Here is a 25,805-nt window from a genome sequence, read left to right as displayed (position 1 = left end):
AACCTGTTCTTAGCCTTCTATAAGGATCAGCTCAAAATCACTATCATCATTCTCTGAAAAGAGCTATTAGGTTGGGTACGCAAAATGAAGGTCATAAAAATCAAGTTCCAGTCAACATAAAAATCAGAGGTCTTTGGTGTCCCTTCTAATAGCTAGTAAGTCTATTTTTGACCAAATTTTCTTTAATTTTATACAATGAAAAAAGCAATGATTGATTATTTCTAAAAATTGTAGACATTTCTGACAGATAAGTTGAAAAAACGAGATGTAATTGACGGGATGTAATACTAACATACTAATTTAGCATATTAATTTGCCAGATTTGATAAATCAATGTTATTTTAATGGTATTAAAATATATCTTTTTTTATGATCTGATCTTCAGTATTAAAAAAAGATGTGATTTACAACAATAAGTTTTATCAATATTTGTTTAGACAATAAGTAATTTTTTTCTCTTAATTTGAATTATTGATCTTCTATTTCCCAAAATTAAATCATGATCAAATGAACATCATAATAATAAATTGTTTATCAAATTAAAATTAAGTTCAGATAACAAATAATAACATATATTTCTTCATCACCTAATAAAATAACAAAAATAATAAGAGAATGCAATCAAGAACCTTAATTTCTGATCAAAATAATTAAGGAGTAGGACTGAACCACATGTTACAATGTGGAATCGACAAAGAACTAATTGAAAAATAGCTAATGGTTCTATCAGCCAAAAAGAAGACTCCTATATCATGTTTTTTAAATTTATTAAATCGATATGGCCGCTCCCAGGGGTAAGCATTTGCATGGCAGAAAAAGATGCAATTGTCCCTTTTAAACCGTTATGCAACTCTGAATCTCTTAGCAGACACAAGACTCACTTCGGTGAAATCCCAAAACAAAAAACGATCACCAATGTCAAAAACCTCACACCATTTAAGATTGTTTTTGTCCAACTTAAAAACACTAAACCCTTCTGTACGAACTATTGATGTGTCGTAACATCTACTTCGCTCGTGACGAACTAACAACAACTCTCCAGTGCAAGTGTCCATTACCATCTGATGAGGTCGTTTGAAGATTTCATAACTAACAAGAAGTTTGATAAAAACAATGCCTTCTATGGTATTTAGCATAACCAACCGTTCAACGACATGACCATCACGGTGATTATCTCCGAGGGTAAACACGAACACAACGCTTGTTCCATGTTTGAAGGTAAGACCATACAGTTTATTATTGTCATGAACTTCAATATCATAAAATAATTCATCTGTTTCAATGGATTCAATCCATGATCCTTGCTTCAATCTGATAAAAGCTAGCCTTTGCTTCGTATGTTCTGGTCCGATTAACTTGTACACTTTTTGTTGATAGCAAAACACAACCAAGAAAGCAACAACGAACTCCTCAGACTCCGGTGGTGCAGAATTGAATGCAACACGAACTTGATAATAATACGGCCCTCCAGAAAACAAGAACAGTTTTGGAAGCTTGAACGTGGCTTGAGAAAACGGGTTGAAAAATAAAAGCTCAGAGAAAGTTTGGCCCTTGACCGACTCATAGTGAAATAAATTGAACACCAACCAACCTTGCACCGAGTAAACCCTATTATAGGTTCGGTCGATTTCTTGCGGCTATTTTTCAGTGAACACAGTGAAATCATGGTTGCTCCATGGGGCGGATAAGCTTCCAAAGCTTCCACAGCACGTTGTTGAAAGAGAGAGCATCAATGAAAGCTGAAATGAAAATATGGCATCAGCGGCCTTTCGCCAAGAGCGACATGTGGCACGGCAATTCATGGCATCATCCAAAAATATCTTTTGGAAAATTAATTCCAACAATTCCAGAGACAAATCCATCCAACCCATCGGAATATAATGGATCAAATGTTAGGTTAATGATTTAACGAAGGTGACTCACCTCTTAAAACAAGTTTTAAATGTATACTTCACCAGAGAATTTTTATTTTTAATCATGTTAAACAATTGAATTCAAATTGATTTAATTTTAAAATAAAAATTGATTTGATTTGAAAATCCCGTTAATTAAGATTATAATTAAATTTAAATTATTTAGATTTTTTTAAGAGGAATGCTAGGGAACCAGCAATTTTGGTGTTTTGTAACCATCAATTGGCCATCAATAGTATTTACTATTTTTAATTGTGTGAGATTACATCTAATAGTATCTAATAGTGGGAGATCTATCACTTTTATTTTGATGGTTAAGTGCTGGCCAAAAAATACAAAAGTTGCTGGCCCCTAGACTTTTTTTTTAAATAAAATTTTGTTGGAATTAAAATAATTTGATGTGTTAAAATTGTAAACAATTATTTTTATATTTTAGATATCGATATTAAAAATAAGAATATTAGTAATAAAAAACGATAGTAAATAAAAAATTAAATTATTATATCAACTTGTAAAATTTTATATCATTAATTCTAATGCACAATAACTTATTTCCAATTCATTTCAAATCAAATCAATTCTAAAAAATCTAATTTCAAATCAACTTGTAAAATAGTTTCAATCTTATTTTTTAATTTTGTCTTGCTTCAAATATTTTGGTCAATGATATCCTATCTTGGTGATATACCTGTCATATAAGGAGGTCATTCTATTGTAATTAGAAAAAAATTGCTCAAACTTTAAATATGAAAATCTTAAAGCTTTAATTCAATTGTAATTGCCTTCATATCCTTATTTCGAAAAATTTATAGGGTTGTAGAACTTTTTTAAGGAATCTATTATAGAAGTTTCTACAAAACCAGCGTATATATAGTTGAGAGTGCAATATTGGGAGCTACTATGTTTTTTTATATCTATTTATAAAGTTTTGTTAGCAAACTAACTAAAGGTGTAACCAACTGGAGATAACTAATTTTTTTTTGAACGAAAAAAGTTCAACACTTACGTAGAGCAAGAAAGACAGGACAACAAACAAAAGAACTTAATTCCCATGTCATCCTGGAGATAACTAATTGAAAAACAGATTCATTATAAAAAAAAAAATAATAATAATTACCACTATCCTAGATTAGCTTGAGTAATAAATTGAAAAGGGAGTGATCTTGTTTATATTCCTGGGAAAGGTGTGAATTCTTGTTTTGATGCAATGTTTTTTTTGTGTTTCTGATATGAATTCATGATTTTTTGTGTGTGCATGTTATGTGGTTGGTTTTGTTAGGTTTGTTTGTTAAGTATGACTTCTTATAGAGAGAATAGTATCGTAGTTATGAAATCATATAGTTAGTGTGAGTAATGTTGAATTAAAGGAGAAAAAAAAATTGTTAACTGTGACAGTAGTGATGAAAATTTGAAGTCACTCATGAAATCACTATAACATGTCCATATTGTTCTTTCTCTTTAATACTATCAAGAGTATGCTTAACTTATTAGCATCATTCTTATAGTTGGATCTTTCAAATTGGTGGTTTCTGAGGAGTTTCAAAATTTTGAAGTGAATAATATCTCACATTCTCCTTTCATTTTGGCTTTTTACAGGCGAAAATGGCAACTATGTGCCCTTTAAACTTAGGGTTGATAAGCTTATTTTTGACCAATTTTTTTTTTTATTTTACACAATAAAAGATGCAATGATTGATTGTTTCTGAAAATTATAGGCATTTTCGATAGGTAGATTGAATTCGATGAGATATAATACTAACATACTAATTTAGCACATTAATTTGTCACATTTGATAAATCAATGTTATTTGAATGGTATTAAAATGTATCTTGTTTTTATGATCTTCAGTAAAAAAAAGATGTGATTTACAACAAAAAGTTTTATCAATATTTTTTCAGACAATAAGTAATTTTTTCTCTTAATTTTAATTATTGATCTTCTATTTCTCAAGATTAAATCAAGATCAAATGAACATCATAATAATAAATTGTTTATCAAATTAAAATTAAAATCAGATAACAAATAGTAACATAATTTTCTTCACGTAATAAAATAACAAAAATAATAAGAGAATGCAATCAAAAACTTTAATTTCTTATCAAAATAATTAAGGAACGGGACTGAACCACATGTTCCAATATGGATTCGGCAAAGAACAAATTGAAAAATGGCTAATGGTTCTATCAGCCAAAAAGAAGACTCCTACATCATGATTTTTAAATTCATTAAACCAACATGGCCAAATATTTGCATGGCAGAAAAAGATGCAATTGCCCCTCTTAAACCGTTCTGTAACTCTGAGTCCCTTAGCAGACACAAGACTCACCTGGTTGAAATTCCAAAACAGAAAACGATCCCCAATATCAAAAATCTCACACCATTTAAGATTGTTTCTGTCCAACTTAAAAACACTAAACCCTTCTGTACGAACTGATGAGTCACGTCTATTTCCCTCATGACAAACTAGCAACAACTCCCCAGTCCTAGTGTCCATTACCATCTGATGACGTCGTTTGAAGAATTCATCACTAACACGAAATTTGCTAAAAACAATACCTTCTATGGTATTTAGAATAACCAACCGTTCAACGATATGATCATCACGATGATTATCTCCGAGGGTAAACACGAACACAACGCTTGTTCCATGTTTGAAGGTAAGACCATACAGTTTATTATTGCCATGAACTTCAATATCATAAAATAATTCATCTGTTTCAATGGATTCAATCCATGATCCTTGCTTCAATCTGATAAAAACTAGCCTTTGCTTCGTATCTTCTGGTCCGATTAAGTTGTACACTTTTCCTTGATAGGAAAACACAACCAAGAAAGCAACAACACACTCCTCAGACCCCGGTGGTGCAGAATTGAATGCAACACGAAGTTGATAAAAACACGGACTCCAAGAAAACAAGAACAGTTTTGGAAGCTTGAATCTGGCTCGAGAAAACGGGTTGAAGAATAAAAGCTCAGAGAAAACTTGGCTCTTTACCCACTCATAATGAAATATATTGAACACCAACCAACCTTGCACCGAGAAAAACCTATTATAGCTCTGGTTGATTTCTTGCGGCCATTTTTCAGTGAGGACAGTGGAATCATGGTTGCTCCATGGGACGGATAAGCTTCCCAAGTATTTGGTGGGATACCCAATTGAAAGAGAGAGCATCAATGGAAGCTGAGAGGAAAATATGGCGTCAGCGACCTTTCGCCAAGAGCGGCATGTGGCACGACAATTCATGACATCGTCCAAAGATAGTCTTTGGAAAATTAATTCCAACAATTCCAGAAGCAAATCCATCCAACCCATCGGAAGATGATGGATCAAATGTTAGGTTAATGATTTAATCAAGGTGACTCACCTCTTAATATAAGAATTTTGACCCAAGAAAAACGAAAAAAAAAAAAAAGAATGTAGAGAGAGTATATCTTTTCATTCAAACGGGCCTAACGTCCAAAGATTTCGTCAACGAAACCTAACGAAAACGGGGTGATAGAACTCCTCAACTCCTCTAGCATTATTCATCAGTCATCACGGTACTACTACTAAGCTCAGCAGATAGTGTATTGATGTAGAAATTACCAAAAAAAAAATGTGTATCAATGTAGAGGTAGGACCGTAGGAAAGTATAGCAATACGTAGCACGATAGATAATTAGGATTTATAAAAAAAATATTGAATAATCAATAATCAAAAAGTGGAAACTCACAATATCAGATTATAAAAAAAAATTAGGCTAACAAAAAAAAATTTTAACATAAAAAATAAATGCCGGTTTTGTAGAAGCTTCTATAACAATGCATTAAAAAAATTTTATTTGTAAAATTTTGCCGTTTTACTAGCAAACCAACAAAAAGTTAAACCAACTGGAGCTAACTAATTAAAAAACACATTCATTATAAAAAAAAGAGTAAAGTATTATTTTTGTCTCCAACGTTTGGATAAGTTTTATTTGTGTTCCTAACGTTTAAATCGTCCTATTTGTATCCCTGAGATTTATAAAAGTGAATTATGTAAATATTGTAGGAATTAGTTTCAACTTTTGATGAGCTATTTTTTGGAATGTATCATCGATTCTATACCAGACATTTGTATTCTAATTTCAAGAAGAGATTTTTAAAACTCAAACTAAAGCGTTCATGATGTGTAATTGATGGCAGGATAACATTGAATCACTTTTATAAACGTCAGGGATACAAATAAGACGATTTAAACGTTAGGGACACAAATAGGATTTACCCCAAACGTTAAGGACAAAAACGATACTTTACTCTAAAAAAAATTAATAATAATTACCACTATCCTAGATTAGCTTGAATAATAAATTGAAAATACAAGAATTGCATGGTAAAAATAACATATAAAATAAAGGAGAAAACAAAAGATAACAGCATTATGTACAACAGTGATAGCCAGAAGATCATTGGATATTAAATCTTCAAACAGTGGAAAGAATCAGAAACTAGATGCTGTTAATAACAGCAAGACTGCAAGAACATATGCAAAATGCAATAGTTACCTCTACTTCCAACACATTTGAAAAGTGTGAATAGAAAAAAGGCTGACAAAGTCTTCTGAACCTTGTCTCTCCCTCACAATGAACAAACACCTCTATCACAAAATTTTTATCCCTTCTATCATTGAAGATTGGACACAAATTTTTATCCTTTTATATTTGTCTGTGAAGAATTAAATGAGTTTTGTCTTTCTTTGTTTTTTTTTTAATCACACACTAAACACACCATAAATACTATTTGATGAATAGTCAAGGTGTAACATACCTTTTGTGAGACTTTGTATGAGTAGAATAGTTTGTTCAAATTAATCCTAAATTTAGATCCTAAAATTTGATGTTGAATTTAAATTAATTCATAAAATTTCAATTAACTCAAATTTGATTTCTAAATTTATAATTATAATTCACATTAGCCTCTAAATTCATCTTTATTAATAATATACTGATTTGATATGTTAATTTATCATATTTGATTAAACAATATTATTTTAATGATATTAAAATACATTTCGTTTTACGGTGAACTATGAGTAAAAATTTTTTTAATTTTAATTATTGATCCCTCTATTTGGCAAGAAAAAATCAAGATCAAATAAACATTATGCTAATAAATTGTATATCAAAATTAAAATCAGATAACAAATTGTACGTGACATATTTTTTCAACTTATTCGACAAATTGTGACATATATTTCTTATCAAAGTAATTAAGGAGTAGGAGTAAACCGACATGTTCTGAAGTGAGAACGACAAAGAAGAATTGATTTTAAAATGGCTAATAATTCTGTCAACTAAAAAAAAGAATTATCATATTTTTGAAAGGAAAAGTATATGAACCAGCCAACTCCTAATCAGTCAAAAATGAAACAACTTAATTAATTATAATTATATTAATAATTAATTTAAAATTTTTTAAATTTAAAATTTAAAAAATTTAAAATTGATTAAATAAATCTAATTAAAACAAGTAAACCTAATTAAAACGTATAAAAACTTTCCTCTTCTCTCTCACATTAACTTACTCTTCTCCAACAACCATACATACAGACCTCTCTCTCTATGCATAAACCAAAATTGAATGGATCATTCTCTTCATTGAAGAAAGAAAAGGTTCAAACTTCTATGATGACAGAATCTGCTTCTCAAAAATCAGATGCGGGAACACCTTCAATTACTTTCCCTGCAACTAAAATGAAAAGTGAATTGGGATTAATTGTTTATCTTTTTTTTCCCTCTAGGTATTGGATTAATAGTTAATCTAACATACTATTGACCATGCTGTCTGACTTTGGTCTTTTTCTACAAAATACACATACAGCAGGAATTCCGGATTCCCCCGTTGAACTCAAACAGGGTTCAAAGCAGGCATTTAAATGGGCTGGTAGCCTCCAAGCACCCACACAAGTTTCAGAGTCCAAACCCCGTGTTTTACAAAATATCACTTCAGCAGTTCCCTCTTGGCCTGTATCACAATCGCCAGCTGCAATGATGCCTAGTAGTTACAAAGAAACCAAAAATATTGCTTCTGAACAAATTACAGAAATATAAAAAAAATATTCATTTAATAGGAAAAAAAATATCCTAATACTTAATAAAAGAAATATTTAATTATATTTTGACAAAAAAAATTAGATATCTATAAAATTTTTAAAAAATTATGAAATTCTTAAAGAAATAGAGATATTCACATTTGTAATACAAAAAAATTCGAAAAATATATAAAAGAATATCCATTCGGTATAAAAAAAAAATATTCCGACACTTAGCAGAATAAACATCCATATATATTAACTTATTTTTATTAAGATGAGTTTCAAAGTCTAACCCATTAAAAAGCTGATAAGAGTTGGCTGAACCCCCTCTTGGTTCCTTAGCAGAATTGTTATTGAAATCCTTGTAGAAATAGCCAATGAATATTTGCATGGCAGAAAAAAATGCAATTGCCTTTATTAAATTTATATAGTATGTAAGTCTGAGGCACTTAGCAGACTAATAGTTCCTATTTGAAGAATGAATCACTAAGAATAAATATTTCAATAACAGTATCTTTTATGGTAAATTGTTCCTTCATGAACCATATGTTTCATGGTATTGACTATAATTAATCGTTGACGGACATGAACACAACACTTATTTTATGTTTGAAGATAAAATTAAATCATACATTTTATTATTATCATCATGAACTACAATATCATAAAAGATTTCAGTAGTTTTAATGGATTCAATCCATAAACTTTTGTTTGAATTTGATAAAAGCTAGCCTTTTCTTTCACTTATTTTGTTTTGATGAACACTTTTTCTTGATAGTAAACACACAAAATTGGTTTATTTTTATAAGTAAATAGTAGTTATCTCTATTAATGGACTTGTGGGTGGCTCCGTTCGTTGGCCAATGGGTGGGTTACTGCATGTACATTGCAAAATTCAATCTCCACCATTTATTTAAACGAGTGAATTGAACCACTGAGCCAATCTAAATTGAATTTTATACATTATATTATCATTTAAAATTACCTTGATCCTTATTATCCATATAAATCTAAAAAAAATATCTACACATACACCTTGCCTATTCATTTAAAAACCCTTTTTCACCTTGGTTTATCTATAAATTTATAAAGCAATCAAATTAACTTGACACAAATGATCAAACATCTTGTTTACACAAGAACAATGACACTGTCCTATTTTTTGTTTTGTTTCAAATTTGTTTCCCACATCACATTGTCCTTGCCACAACAATGGTAAAAATATGTTAGAAAGAAGTACTTAAATTGTAAATTGTATTATCCTTAATTTATGGTAACAAGTGAACTATCATACTAGTATGAAAAAAAAAATAAAATTAATCTAGACACAAGATAATCATACTAGTATTAAAATGCATCTTATTTTTATGATCTTTAGTAAAAAAAAAAGATGTGTTTTACAACAAAAAGTTTTATCAATATTTTTTTAGACAATAAATAAATTCTTTTCTTAATTTTAATTATTAATCTTCTATTTTTCAAGAATAAATCAAAATCAAATAAATATCATGATAATAAATTGTTTACTAAATTAAAATTAAGATAACAAATTGTAACATATATTTCTTCACGTAATAAAATAACAAGAATAATAAGATGCAATCAACAACTTAAATTTCTTATCAGAATAATTAAGGAGCAGGACTGAACCACATGTTCCAACGTGAAATTGGCAAAGAATAACTAATTAAAAAATGGCTAATGGTTCTATCAGCCAAGAAGAAGACTCCTATATCATATTCTTTAAATCCATTAAATCGATATTGCGGCTGATAGGGGCAGAGAGGAGTATTTGCATGGCAAAAAAATATGCAGTTGCCCCTTTTAAACCGTTCTGCAAGTCTGAGCCCCTTAGCAGACACAAGAGTCACCTTAGTGTAATCCCAGAACAAGAAACGATCACCAATATCAAAAACCTCACACCATTTAAGATTTTTTCTGTCCAACTTAAAAACACTAAATCCTTCTGTGTCGTAACATCTACTTCGCAAATGACGAACTAGCAACAGCTCTCCAGTGCTAGTGTCCATTACCATCTGATGAGATCGTTTGAAGAATTCATCACTAAGAAGAAGTTTGCTAAAATCAATGTGTTCTATGGTATTTAGCATAACCAACCGTTCAACGACATGATCATCACAATGATTATCTCCGAGGGTAAACACGAACACAACGCTTATTCCATGTTTGAAGGTAAGACCATACAGTTTATTATTGTCATGAACTTCAATATCATAAAATAATTCATCGGTTTCAATGGATTCAATCCATGATCCTTGCTTGAATCTGATAAAAGCTAGCCTTTGCTTCATATGTTCTGGTCCGATTAAGTTGTACACTTTGCAAACCACAATCAAGAAAGCAACAACGAACTCCTCAGACCCCGGTGGTGCAGAATTGAATGCAACACGAACTTGATAATGACACCACCCTCCAGAAAACAAGAACAGTTTTGGAAGCTTGAATCTGGCTCGAGAAAACGGGTTGAAGAATAAAAGCTCAGAGAAAGTTTGGCCCTTGACCCACTCATAATGAAATAAATTGAACACCAACCAACCTTACACCAAGAAAACCTTATTATAGCTACTACTGTCGATTTCTCGCGGCCATTTTTCAGTGAGCACAGTGGAGTTATGGTTGCTCCATGGGACGGATAAGCTTCCAAAGTTGTTGGGAGACCCAAATGAAAGAGAGAGCATGAATGGGAGCTGAGATGAAAATATGGCGTCAGCGGCCTTTTGCCAAGAGCGACATGTGGCACGAAAATTCATGATATCATTCAAACATAGCCTTTGAAAAATAAAAAATTAATTCCCACAATTCCAGAAGCAAATCCATCCGATCCATCAGAAGATGATGGATCAAATGTTAGGTTAATGATTTAATCAAGATGACTCACCTCTCAATATAAGAATTTTGACCCAAGAAAAACGGAAAAAAAATAAATAGAATGTAGAGAGAGTATCTCTTTTCATTCAAACGGGCCTAACGTCCAAAAATTTCGTCAACGAAACCTAACGAAAACGGGGTGATAGAACTCCTCAACTCCTCAGCAGATAGTGTATTTTTCCAATGTAGAAATTACCCAAAAAAAAAAGTGTATCAATGTAGAGGTAGGACCGTAGGAGAGTATAGCAATGCGTAGCACGATAGATAATTAGGATTTATAAAAAAAATATTGAATAATCAATAATCAAAAAGTGGAAACTCACAATAGCAGAGTTTAAAAAAAAAATTAGGCTAACAAAAAATTTTTTAACATATATTAAAATAAAATTTATAAATAAAATTATTTTAAAAGTTTGTTAGAAATATAACAAGAAATAAATAATTTTACAAAAAAAATAATTTGAAAATAATATTCTTTAAATTTTGAATGACATGAGATTTTTAATAATTAAATCAAAATAGAACATTTTAATAATTTTTTTAAATATAAATAATCAAACTATTTTTGTTTTAAAGTTTACCAAATTGATCCAACACATTAAATTTAAATATATAATTCACCATTGTAAGAGAATTTTTATTTTTAATCATGTTAAATCATTTAAAGATCTATTTGAAAATTGAAATACAATTGAATTCAAATTGATTTAATTTTAAAATAAAAATTGAATTGATTTGTAAATCTCATTAATTAAGATTATAATTAAATTTAATTTTTTTTAAAAAAATAAAATTTAGTTAGAATTAAAATAATTTGGTGTGTTAAAATGTAAATAATTATCTTTATATTTTAGATATTAATATTAAAAATAAGAATATTAGTAATGAAAAACGGTAGTAAATAAAAAATTAAATTATTATATCAACTTGTAAAATTTTATATCATTAATTCTAGCACACAATAATTTATTTCCAATTCATTTTAAATCAAATAAATCAAATCAATTCTAAAAAAAAATTTTCAAATTCATCCTGTATAGTCCCAATCTTATTTTTCAATTTTGTCTTACTTCAAAAATGATATCCTATCCTGGTGATATTCTTGCCATATAGAGAGGCTGTTCTATTCTATAGTAAGTTAGAAAAAATTGGTCAAACTTTGAATATGAAAATCTTAAAGCTTTAATTCAATTGTAGAAGCTTCTATAATAATGCATTGAAAAAATTTTATTTGTAAAATTTTGCCGTTTTACACTTTTACTAGCAAACCAACTAAAAGTTTAACCAACTGGAGCTAACTAATTAAAAAACGCATTCATTATAAAAAAAATGTAATAATAATTACCACTATCCTAGATTAGCTTGAGTGATAAATTGAAAATACAAGAATTGCATAGTAAAAATAGCAAATAAAATAAAGGAGGAAACAAAAGATAACAACATTATGTGCAACAGTGATAGCCAGAAGATCATTGAATATTAAATCTTCAAACAGTAAAAAGAATCAGAAACCGGATGCTGTTAATAACAGCAAGAACATATGCAAAATGCAATAGTTACCTCTACTTCCAACACATTTGAAGAGTTTGAATAGAGAAAAGGCTGACAAAGTCTTCTGAACCTTGTCTCTCCCTCACAATCAACAAACACCTCTATCACAAAATTTGTATCCCTTCTATCATTGAAGATTGGACACAAATTTTTATCCTTTTGTATTTGTCTGTGAAGAATTAAATGAGTTTTGTCTTTCTTTGTTTTTTTTTTTAAAACTAAACACACCATAAATACTATTTGAATAGTCAAGGTGTAACAAACCTTTTGTAAGACTTTGTATGAGTAAAATAGTTTGTTCAAGTTAATCCTTAATTTAGATCCTAGCTAAAATTTGATATTGAATTTAAATTAATTTATAAAATTTCAATTGACTCAAATTTGATTTCTAAATTTATAATTATATTTTATATTTGTCTATAAATTCATTTTTATTAACAACGTACTGATTTGACACGTTAATTTATCACATTTAATCAAACAATATTATTTAAATGATATTAAAATACATTTCGTTTTACTATGAGCTATGAGTAAAAGATTTTCTTAATTTTAATTATTGATTCCTCTATTTGGTAAGAATAAATAAAGATCGATTAAACATTATGCTAATAAATTATATATCAAAATTAAAATCCGATAACAAATTGTGACATATATTTCTTATCAAAGTAATTAAGGAGCAGGAGTAAATCACATATTCTGAAGTGAGAACGGCAAAGAAAAATTGATTTTAAAATAGCTAATAATTCTGTAAGTTAAAAAAAAAAGAATTATCATATTTTTTAAATCCTTATAGAAATAGCCAATTAATATTTGCATGGCAAAAAAAGATATAATTGCCTTTATTAAATTTATATAGTATGTAAGTGTAAGGCACTTAGCAGACTAATGATTCCTGTTTGAAGGATGAATTACTAAGAATAAATATTTTAACAATAGTATCTTTTATGGTAAACTGTTCCTTCATGATGAACAATATAGTTTATGGTATTTATTATAACTAATTGTTGACCAACACGAACATACACAATACTTGTTTTATGTTTGAAGATAAATCATACATTTTATTATTATCATCATGAACTGCAATATCATAAAAGATTTTAGTAGTTTGAATGGATTCAATTCATAAACCTTTGTTTGAATTTGATAAAAGCTAGCATTTTCTTCACCTATTTTGTTTTGTTGAACATTCTTTCTTGATAGCAAAACACACAAAATTGTTCATTTTTACAAGTGAATAATAGTTATCTTTATTAATGGATTTGTGGATGGAGTTCACTAGTTGGCCAATGAATTAGTTACTGCACTCTAACATTTATTTAAACAAACAAGTGAATTGAACCAATTTAAATTAGTTTTTTATATATTATATTATCATTTAAAATTACCTTGATCCTTCTCTATATGAATCAAAAATATATATATATCCCCTCATACACGTTACCTATTCATTTAAAAATCATTTTTTCATCCTAGTTTATTTATGAATCTATAAAGCAATCAAATTAACTTGACACAAATGATCAAATATCTTGTTTACACAAGAACAATGACACTGTCTTATTTTTTTTTTTTTCAAGTTTGTTAGAAAGACGAAGTATCTAAATTGTAAATTGTATTATCCTTAATTTATGGTAACAAGTGAACTATCATATTAGTATGAAAAAAAAATTAATCTAGACACAAGATGATCGTACTAGTATTAAAATGCATCTTGTTTTTATGATCTTTAGTTAAAAAAAATGTGTTTTACAACAAATAATTTTATCAATATTTTTTTAGACAATAAATAAATTTTATTCTTAATTTTAATTATTAATCTTTTATTTTCCAAAAATAAATCAAGATCAAATAAACGCCATGCTAATAAATTGTTTACCAAATTAAAATTAAGATAACAAATTGTAACATATATTTCTTCCCGTAAAAAAATAACAAGAATAATAAGAGAATGCAATCAAAAACTTAAATTTCTTATCAAAATAATTAAGGAGCAGGACTGAACCACATGTGGTGATGTGAAAACGGTAAAGAATTAATTGAAAAATGGCTAATGGTTCTATCAGCCAAGAAGAAGACTCCCATATCATGTACCCTAAATCTATCACTAAATCGAAATGGCGACAGCTGGTAGCTATGATTTGTATGGCAGAAAAATATGCAGTTGCCTCTCTTAAACCGTTCTGCAAGTCTGAGTCTTTTAGCAGACACAAAACTCACCTTAGTGAAATCCCAGAACAAGAAACGATCACCAATATCAAAAACCTCACACAGTTTAAGATTGCTTCTGTCCAACTTAAAAACACTAAACCCTTCAGTGCCGTAACCTCCCCAACGACGAACTAGCAACAGCTCCCCAGTGCTAGTGTCCATTACCATCTGATGACTTTGTTTGAAGGATGCATGAGAAAAAATAAATCTGCCAACAGGATCTATATCTTGTATGGTATTTAGCATAACCAATCGTTCAACGACATGATTATCACGATGATTATCTCCCAGGGTAAACACGAACACAACGCTTGTTTCATGTTTGAAGGTAATACCATACAGTTTATTATCGTCATCAACTTGAATATCATAAAAGATTTCATCGCTTTCAATGGATTCAATCCATGATCCTTGCTTGAATTTGATAAAAGCTAGCCTTTGCTTCTTATTTTCTTGATAGCTAACCACACACAATAAAGCAACAACGAACTCCTCAGACCCCGGTGGTGCCGAATTGAATGCAACACGAAGTTGATAATAATAATACGGCCCTCCAGAAAACAAGAACAGTTTTGGAAGCTTGAATCTGGTTCGAGAAAACGGGTTGAAGAATAAAAGCTCAGAGAAAGTTTGACCCTTGACCGACTCATAATGAAATGAATTGAACACCAACCAACCTTGCACCGAGCAAACCCTATTATAGCTACTGCCGATTTCTCGCGGCCATTTTTCAGTGAACACAGTGGAATCATAGTTGCTCCATGGGGCGGATAAGGTTCCAAAGCTTCCACAGCGCGTTGTTGAAAGAGAGAGCATCAACGGAAGCTGAGATGAAAGTATGACGTCAGCGGCCTTTCGCCAAGAGCGGCATGTGGCACGACAATTCATGACATCATCCAAACGTAGCCTTTGGAAAATTAATTCCAACAATTCCAGAGGCAAATCCATCCTGATCCTACCCATTGGAAGATGATGGATCAAATGTTAGGTTAATGACTTAACCAAGGTGGCTCACCTATCAAATGTTAGGTTAAATATATACCTCACCATTGTAACAGAAATTTTATTTTTAATCATATTAAATCATTTAAAGATCTATTTGAAATACAATTGAATTCAAATTGATTTAATTTTAAAATAAAAATTGAATTGATCTGTAAATCCCATTAATTAAGATTATAATTAAATTTAAATTACTTAATTTTCTTAAAATAAAATTTAGTTAGAATTAAAATTATTTGATGTGTTAAAATGTAAATAATTATTTTTATATTTTAGATATTAATATTAAAAATAAAAATATTAGTAATGAAAAACGGTAGTAAATAAAAAATTAAATTATTATATCAACCTGTAAAATTTTATATCATTAATTAATTCTAACACACAATAATTTATTTCCAATTCATTTTAAATCAAATCAAATCAATTCTAAAAGAATTTTATTTCAAATTCACCCTGTATATATATAGTCTCAATCTTATTTTTCAATTTTGTCTTACTTCAAATATTTTGGTCATTAATATTCTATTCTGGTGATATACCTATTATATAGGAAGAGGTCGTTTTATTCTATAGTAAGTTAGAAAAAAATTGCCCAAATTTTGAATATGAAAATCTTAAAGCTTTAATCCAACTGTAACTGCCTTAATATTCTTATTTCGAAAAAATGATAGGATTGTAGAACTTTTTCAATGCATATATTATAAAAGCTTGTACAAAATCAGCATATATGTAGTTTAGCTGGGAGTGCAATATTGGGAGCTAATATGTTTTTTTATATTTACTTGTAAGGTTTTGTTAGCAAACCAATTAGAGGTGTAACTAATTAAAAATAAGAATATTAATAATGAAAAACTGTAGTAAATAAAAAATTAAATTATTTTATCAATCTGTAAAATTTTATATCATTAATTCCAACACACAATAATTTATTTTCAATTCATTTCAAATCAAATCAAATTAATTCTTAAAAAAAATTATTTCAAATTCATTCCGTATATAGTTTCAATCTTATTTTTCAATTTTGTCTTGCTTTAAATATTTTGGTTAATGATATTCTATCCTGGTAATATACCTTCCACATAGGTATAGGCTGTTGTTCTATTCTATAGTAAGTTAGAAAAAAATTGCTCAAATTTTGAATATGAAAATTTTAAAGCTTTAATCTAATTGTAACTGCCTTGGTATTCTTATTTCGAAAAATTTATAGGATTGTAGAATTTTTTCAATGCATGTATTATAGAAGTTTCTACAAAACTAGTATATATATATATATATATATATATATATATATATATATATATATATATATAGCTTCTCAAGGAGCGTAATATTAGGAGCTACTATGTTTTCTTATATTTATTTGAAAAGTTTTGCTAGCAAACTAATTACAAGTATAGCCAACTGGAGCTAATTAATTAAGAATATTAGTAATGAAAAACTGTAGTAAATAAAAAATTAAATTATTATATTAATCTGTAAAATTTTATATCATTAATTTTACTATACAATAATTTATTTCCAATTCATTTCAAATCAAATCAAATCAATTCTTAAAAAAATTTATTTCAAATTTACCCTGTATATATTTCCAATCTTATTTTTCAATTTTGTCTTGCTTTAAATATTTTGGTCAATGATATTCTATCTAGTGATATACCTGCTATATAGAGATAGGGTGTTCTATTTTATAGTAAATTAAAAAAAGATGAATTTGGCTCTTTCTGAAGTTCTTCATTTATTTTAGAGAGAAAAGCAACGCAATCTAAGCCATTAATAGTATAAATAGTTCTAATCATGTTAAATAAAAAAATAATAAACTAATGTATTAAAAGAATCAAAACGTTAACTATTAAAAAACTAAAAAGAAAAAAACGCACCACTTTACAAAGATAGCACGCAGAATTAAATTTCTGCAAAACTGAATGCCTATAACAATAAAATTTGTATTGAATAAAAAATGATGAAGAGGAGGACCGTACAAACATTAAAGACACCAGTAGATACTAAACAAAAAAATGGCGAGCATGCTGGTTCCATCTATGGACACTACGATGATGGTACCCCCAATGGAGACAAGCAAGTCAAACATAGAGTTGTTACTTCCTGAAACTAAAACAGTAGATTTATCGGAAGAAACAAATGAGTTGATAATCACAATGATACCACCATGGAAAGGTAATTTTTTATTGAATAATTTTAAATTTCACCACAATATATTTGATAATATTTTACTCAATATATTATTTTTTTATATTTGCAGAAGATTGACAATTAATTTCTCAAAATATGAAAAAAAAATTCAAATTGCACAACACAATTCTACATTAATTACTTTTTCCAGATATATTTATAACAATTATATTTGTACTCTTATTTTAGTACTTTTATTTTTGTATGTTTATAACAATTATATTTAGAATTTTATTATTTATTTTGTTCAGGCCAATTATAGCAAAATAAAAATACCAAAATTAGGCATGAAATTTGACACCGTACTAAAAGCTAAAGATTTCTGAAAAAATTATGGTGGAATGATGGGTTTTGATGTTTGACAATTGTCAAGCTGTAATATTTTTCATTTCTTATTATCATTTTTTTAACAATTTTAAAATTTATTGAAGTTCTTCTGATATTATTATTTTTCTTATAATAGTTTTTATATTGCAGGTTGAAATTTTCACTTCAAATATTGAAAATCAAGCTATTTTGCCACTTCAATCATGGAATCCATTTATAGCACCAAATAGAGTGAAGTTACAATACCAAAATTAGATAACTAAATGATAAAATGAAAAGCTATTTATTTAAACTTTGTAATTTTTTCTTTGAATTTATAACTTTAAGAAATTTGAGATTCTTGTTTTGTGCTACCAAGGGGCTCGAATGTTACATGGGTGGCGTTGGCACCAAAATTTGTTGGAGCAACTGAAATTAAGGATCTGCGGCCGATTAGTATGGTGGGCTGCGTATACAAGGTCATATCTAAAGTGCTGGTTCGAAGGATGAGGCATGTGATGCTAGGACTAGTGGGCGAGACTCAAAGTGCTTTTGTACAGGGAAGAAAGATCCATGATGGGGCTTTGATAGCTTGCGAAACGGTACAGTGGTTGAAGTCCAGAAAAAGGAACTCAGCAATAGGTGGAGGGGATGAATCAACGAATGTGTATGTTCTGCGTCTGTGTCGGTTATTGTTAATGGCACTCCTACTAAACCGTTCAAAATGGAGAGGGGATTACGTCAAGGAGATCCTCTGTCTCCCTTTCTATCTGTCCTAGCTGTTGATGTTCTTCATAGGATGATTAGAGAGGCGGTGAGGAATGGGCGCATTTGTCCGCTCTTGGTTGGCCGAGATCACATAGAATTATCGCATCTACAGTTTGCGGACGATACAATACTCTTTTGCCCTCCAGAAGAAGAGACCATACGGAACTATAAGCGCCTCCTTCGCTGTTTTGAACTGATGTCTGGGTTGAGCATTAATTTTGAGAAGTCCAGCTTCATTCCGGTTAACTGCGAACAGAGTTGGGTACAGAAGATGTGTCGCCTGTTGGGATGTAAGGAGGCCTCCCTCCCTGTTCGATATCTTGGCATCTCCTTGGGAGCGAATCCGAGGCTAGTGAAGACCTGGAAACCAGTGATTGACAAGGTGGATGAAAAGCTTAGTCTGTGAAAAGCCAAGACACTCAATAAAGCAGGTAAGCTGGTTCTCATAAAGAATTTGCTTAACAGCTTGCCTATATACTATCTGAGCTTGTACAAGTTGCCTAAGGCTGTAGCGGAGAAGTTGATAGCCTTACAAAGACGATTCTTGTGGAGTAAAGAGGACGGGAGGAACAGGATGCCACTTGTGAGATAGGAGATAGTGATGGCTCCGAAAAAGGCGGGTGGATTAGGAGTGGGAGATGCAGTAATTCGGAATGCGGCCCTTCTGTTTAAATGGTAGTGGCGATTTTTAAAGGAGGACTGCCCCTTATGGAAGAAAGTAGTGTGTTCTTGTAATGGCATGAGTCCTGTTGAGACGCTGCATGGGCAGCTTGTGCCTCAAAGAGGGGGACCCTGGAAGGATATCTGTCAGCTTCGAATAAGGGAACCACAGTTAAGGGAACGGATGATCAGAGGATTGCCGATGGACGTTGGGAATGGCAGAACAACCCGATTTTGGGAAGATGTATGGCTACCAGGTGGGGTCTTGAAGGAGATGTTCCCAAGGCTGTTCTCGGTCTCAAGCCTAAAAGAATCTGTTATTGGAGACTGTGGGTTTTGGGATGGATTGGAGAGAATATGGAGCTTCCAGTGGAGGAGACAGCTGTTTCAATGGAAATTGGAGCTCTTGAACCAGCTCCATGAGATATTACTGATACTAAAGCTAACATCTGAGAGAGAGGATAGGGTCGTCTGGAAATTTGATAGAACTGGTATTTTCTCGACCAAATCATTTATCCTGGTGATGCAAGAAGCGGCCCTCCCAGAGGAGATCACGAGCTATAGCTTTACTAGTGGTATATGGAGAGGCTTCGTCCCGCCCAGGGTCGAACTGTTTACTTGGTTTGTGCTGATTGAGAGGGTGAATACTAAAGAATGACTATTCAGACTAGGTGTTATTGGTCAGCGTGATAATCTGTGTGCGTTATGCAGTAAGGCTGAGGAGTCCGCTTTTCATCTGTTTGTTGGGTGCGAGATCACATGGCGGGTGTGGAGTGCGTGGCTATTCGCCTTTGGAAGGTCATGGACCATACCAGGTACACTGAAGCAACACTTTGAGAGTTGGCAGAATGCGACACAGAGAAAGCTAGAGAAAAAGAGGTGGTTAGTTGGATTCTTTGCTGTCATTTGGGCAATCTGGTTAGAAAGAAATAATCGAGTCTTCAATAATCATGGATCAAGAGTTATGGAAATAATAAACAAGTCCTTCATGTACTCTGACGAGTGGCTTGGAAGCGCCTCCTGGAGTGTTGATAGCATAGTCGAAGATGACAAGGGGATGGGTCAACTCTTGGGGTTGTTATTATTGTTTTCTACTTGTCTTTCCTTATGTCATGTCTATAATTGCTCCACTGTGCTATGTTGAGCACTTTTAATTCCAAAAAAAAAGTTTTACTAGCAAACTAATTAAAAGTATAGCGAACTGGAACTAATTAATTAAAAAATAAATTTATTATAAAAAAATAATAATAATTTCCACTATCCTAGATTAGCTTGAGTAATAAATTGAAAATACAATAATTGCATAATGAAAATAGGATGCAGGAGGAAACAAGAGATAACAACATTATGGGCAGCAGAGATAGCCAAAAGATTATTGGATATTAAATCTTCAAACAATCGGAAAAATCAGAAATTGGATATTATTAATAACAGCAAGAACATATGCAAAATGTAATAATTACCTCTACTTTCAATACATTTAAAGAGTGTGAATAGAGAAAAGGCTGACAAAGTCTTCTGAACCTTGTCTCTCCCTCACAATGAACAAATATCCTTTATTTCATTGGAGATTGGACACAAGTTTTTATCATTTTGTATTTGTTTGTGAAGAATTAAATGAGTTTTGTCTTTTTCTGTTTTTTTTTTTAAACACAAACTAAACACACCATAAATACTATTTGAATGGTCAAGATGTAACATACCTTTGTGAGATTTTGTATGAGCAAAATAGTTTATTCAAGTTAATCCTTAATTTAGATTCTAAAATTTGATGTTGAATTTAAATTTTAATTCATAAAATTTCAATTGACTCAAAATTGATTTCTAAAGTTATAATTATAATTCATATTAGTCTTTAAATTCATCTTTATTAACAACATACTTAATTTGACACCCTAATTTGCCACATTTGATCAAATGATGTTATTTTAATGGTATTCAAATACATCTCGTTTTAATGGTTCCTATTTAAAGGATGAATCATTAAGAATAAATATTTCAACAACAGTATCTTTGATAAATTGTTCCTTCATGAACAATATGTTTCATGGTATTGACTATAACTAATCGTTGATCGATACAAACACAACACTTGTTTTATGTTTGAAGATAAATCATACATTTTAATTATCATCATGAACTGTAATATCATAAAAGATTTCAATAGTTTCAATGGATTCAATCATAAACCTTTGTTTGAATTTGATAAAAGCTAGCTAGCCTTTTGTTCACTTATGTTGTTTTGATGAACACTCTTTCTTGATAGGTTATAGCAAAACACACAAATTTAGTTCATTTTTACAAGTAAACAGTAGTTATCTCTATTAATGGCATGCAGATCTGAACTGCATTTAAGGGTGGGTGAGTTGCTGCATGCAGCAGAAACCTCTAATATTCGTTTAAGCGGACTAGTGAGTTGAACCACTCGACCAATCCAAATTGATTTTATATTATATTATCATTTAAAATTACCTTGATACTTAACCATTTGAATCTAAAAAAAATATCCACACATACACCTTGCCTATTCATTTAAAAATTCTTTTTCATCTTGGTTTATCTATTAAGCAATCAAATTAACTTGACACAATTAATCAAACATCTTGTTTACACAAGAACAATGACACTGTCCTATTTTTTCTTTTTCAAGTTTGTTTCGCACATCACATTGTCCTTGCCACAACAATGGTTGGAATATGTTAGAATGAAGTACCTAAATTGAAAATTGTATTATCCTTAATTTATGGTAACAAGTGAATTATCATACTAGTGTGAAAAAGATTAAAATTAATTTAGACACAAGATGATCAAATTGTGACTTCCCATAAATGATAGAAGTTTGAAGAAGGATCATTTGTCAAAAATGTTCAAGATTTAATCAAATAAGCTATGGAAGCTAAGGTTATATGGTGAAATTTTGGAGGAATGTAAACAACTAAATATACATGGTCAAATGAATAAATTTAAAGTTAGGTAAAAAAGTTAAAACTTGTATATTTACATATAGTATAGTTGGTGGCTAACCTATTCATATTAGTTGCCTGTATAGATTCAAGAATAAATCAAGATAAATAAATATTATGCTGTGTCAAAATTAAGATCAAACTATAAATTATCATGATAACAAGAATAATAAGAATAAGGAGTTTTGTCTTGGATTTAATTGTATTTTTATTTTTTGTTTTCATCTTGAATGCTTTATTTTCAGAATTTTATGAAAAAAAATAAAAACAATAAATTTGTATCCTTTTTATCAATGGACACAAATTTTTATCTTTTGTATTTCTATGTGAAGAATTAAATAAACCGGTTTTGTCTTAGCAAATACTACTTGAATAGTCAAAATATAATATACTTTTGTGAGACTTTGTTCCAGCAAAAATAAATTTTCCAAGTTAATATTTAATTTAGATTCTCAAGTTCAAAGTAGAACTCAAATTGACTCATAAATTTTAATTAACTTAAGATTGACGTTTAAATTTATAATCATTATTCGCATTAGTCTTTCAACTCATTTTCATTATCAATTTAGCACATTAATTTATCATATTTGATAAATCGATATTATTTTCAGAGTATTAAAAATGCATCTCATTTTTATGATTTTCAATTAAAAAAAATGCGTTTTACATCAAAAAAGTTTATCAAAATATTTTTTTAGACCGTAAATATATATATTTTTTAATTTTAATCATTGATCTTCTATTTCCCATATCAAATAAACATCATGCTAATAAATTTTTGACCAAATTAAAATTAAGATTAGATAACAAATTGTACCATATATATTTCTTCACGTAATAAAATAACAAAAATAACAAGAGGATGTAATCAAGAACTTAAATTTCTTATCAAAATAATTAAGGAGCAGGACTGAACCACATGTTCCGACGTGAAATCGACAAAGAAGAATTAATTGGAAAATGGCTAATGGTTCTATCAACCAAGAAGAAGACTCTCATATCATGATCTTTAAATCCATCACTAAATCGATAATATGGCGGCTTCTGGCAGCAAGTATTTGCATGGCAAAAAAATATGCAGTTGCCTCTCTTAAACCGTTCTGCAAGTCTGAGTCCCTTAGCAGACACAAGACTCACTTTGGTGAAATCCCAAAACAAAAAACGATCACCAATATCAAAAACTTCACACCATTTTAGATTGCTTCTGTCCAACTTAAAAACACTAAACCCTTTTGTATGAATTGATAAGTCATAAAAACATCTATTTCGCAAATGACGAACTAGCAACAACTCCCCAGTGCTAGTGTCCATTACCATCTGATGACTTCGTTTGAAGAATGCACGAGAAAAAATAAATCTGCTAACAGCGGCATCTACATCTTCTATGGTATTTAGCATAACCAATCGTTCAACGACATGACGATGATTATCTCCGAGGGTAAACACAAACACAACGCTTGTTTGATGTTTGAAGGTAAGACCATACAGTTTATTATCGTCATCAACTTGAATATCATAAAAGATTTCATCGCTTTCAATGGATTCAATCCATGATCCTTGCTTGAATTTGATAAAGGCTAGCCTTTGCTTCGAATCTTCTGGTCCCATTGAGTAGTACTCTTTTTCTTGATTGCTAAACACAAACAAGAAAGCAACAACGAACTCCTCAGACCCCGGTAGTGCAGAATTGAATGCAACACGAAGTTGATAATAACACGGCCCTCCAGAAAACAAGAACAGTTTTGGAAGCTTGAATCTGGCTCGAGAAAACGGGTTGAAGAATGAAAGCTCAGAGAAAGTTTGGGCCTTGAACCACTCATAATAAAATATATTGAACACCAACCAACCTTGCACCGAGTGAACCCTATTATTATAGCTACGGTCGATTTCTTGCGGCCATTTTTCAGTGAGCACAGTGGAATCATGGTTGCTCCATGGGGCGGATAAGCTTCCAAAGCTTCCACAGCACGTTGTTGAAAGAGAGAGCATCAATGGAAGCTGAGATGAAAATATGGCGTCAGTGGCCTTTCGCCAAGAGCGGCATGTGGCACGACAATTCATGACATCATCCAAACATAGTCTTTGAAAAATTAATTCCAACAATTCCAGGAGCAAATCCATCCAACCCATAGGAATATGATGGATCAAATGTTAGGTTAATGATTTAACCAAGGCGGCTCACCTCTCAAAACGAATTTTAAATATATATACTTCACCATTGTAAGAGAATTTTTATTTTTAATCATGTTAAATCAATTAAAGATTTATTTGAAATACAATTGAATTCAAATTGATTTTATTTTAAAATAAAATTTGAATTTGATTTGTAAATCCCATTAATTAAGATTATAAGTAAATTTAAATTATTTAATTTTTTTAAAATAAAATTTTTGTTAGAATTAAAATGATTTGATGTGTTAAAATATAAACAATTATTTTTATATTTCAGATATTAATATTAAAAATAAGAATTTTAGTAATGAAAAACGGTAGTATATAAAAAATTAAATTATTATATCAACATGTAAAATTTTATATCATTAATTTCAATACACAATAATTTATTTCCAATTCATTTCAAATCAAATCAAATCAATTCTAAAAAAAAATTATTTCAAATTCATCCTGTATATAGTCTTAATCTTATTTTTCAATTTTGTCTTGCTTCAAATATTTTGTTCATTAATATTCTATCCTAGTGATATACCTATTATTTAAGGAGATGTCGTTTTATTCTATGGTAAGTTAGAAAAAAATTGCTCAAACTTTAAATATGAAAATATTAAACTTCAATCCAATTGTAACTGCCTTAATATTCTTATTTCGAAAAAATTATAGGATTGTAGAACTTTTTCAATACATATATTATAAAAGCTTGTACAAAATCAGCATATATGTAGTCTAGCTGAGAGTGTAATATTGGGAGCTACTATATTTTTTATATTTACTTGTAAGGTTTTGTTAGCAAACCAATTAGGGGGTAACTAATTAAAAATAAGAATATTAGTAATGAAAAACTGTAGTAAATAAAAAATTAAATTATTATATTAATCTGTAAAATTTTATATCATTAATTCCAACATATAATAATTTATTTTCAATTCATTTCAAATCAAATCAAATCAATTCTTAAAAAAATTTATTTCAAATTCACCCTGTATATAGTCCCAATTTTATTTTTCAATTTTGTCTTGCTTCAAATATTTTAGTCAATGATATTCTATCCTGGTGATATACCTGCTATATAGGGATAAGCTGTTCTATTTTATAGTAAGTTAAAAAGAATGAAT

The 25,805-nt window shown here is 29.9% G+C and overlaps 2 protein-coding genes across 2 annotated transcripts; both read left to right on the top strand.

The window, feature by feature from the left end:
- The first annotated feature begins 18,848 nt into the window (after positions 1-18,848).
- Positions 18,849-19,298, top strand: LOC130963611 (uncharacterized). Its single transcript, XM_057889713.1, has one exon. It carries the CDS (start codon positions 18,849-18,851, stop codon positions 19,296-19,298), a length of 450 nt encoding a protein of 149 aa, XP_057745696.1.
- A 333-nt stretch (positions 19,299-19,631) lies between these two features.
- LOC130963610 (uncharacterized) lies at positions 19,632-20,696 on the top strand. Its single transcript, XM_057889712.1, has 2 exons — positions 19,632-20,173; positions 20,264-20,696. Exons 1-2 carry the CDS (start codon positions 19,632-19,634, stop codon positions 20,694-20,696), a joined length of 975 nt encoding a protein of 324 aa, XP_057745695.1.
- The last annotated feature ends 5,109 nt before the right edge of the window (positions 20,697-25,805 follow it).

This window comes from Arachis stenosperma, chromosome 2, assembly GCF_014773155.1.
Source record: "Arachis stenosperma cultivar V10309 chromosome 2, arast.V10309.gnm1.PFL2, whole genome shotgun sequence".
NCBI lineage: Eukaryota > Viridiplantae > Streptophyta > Magnoliopsida > Fabales > Fabaceae > Arachis > Arachis stenosperma.
This window is presented reverse-complemented; position numbering and strand designations above follow the sequence as displayed.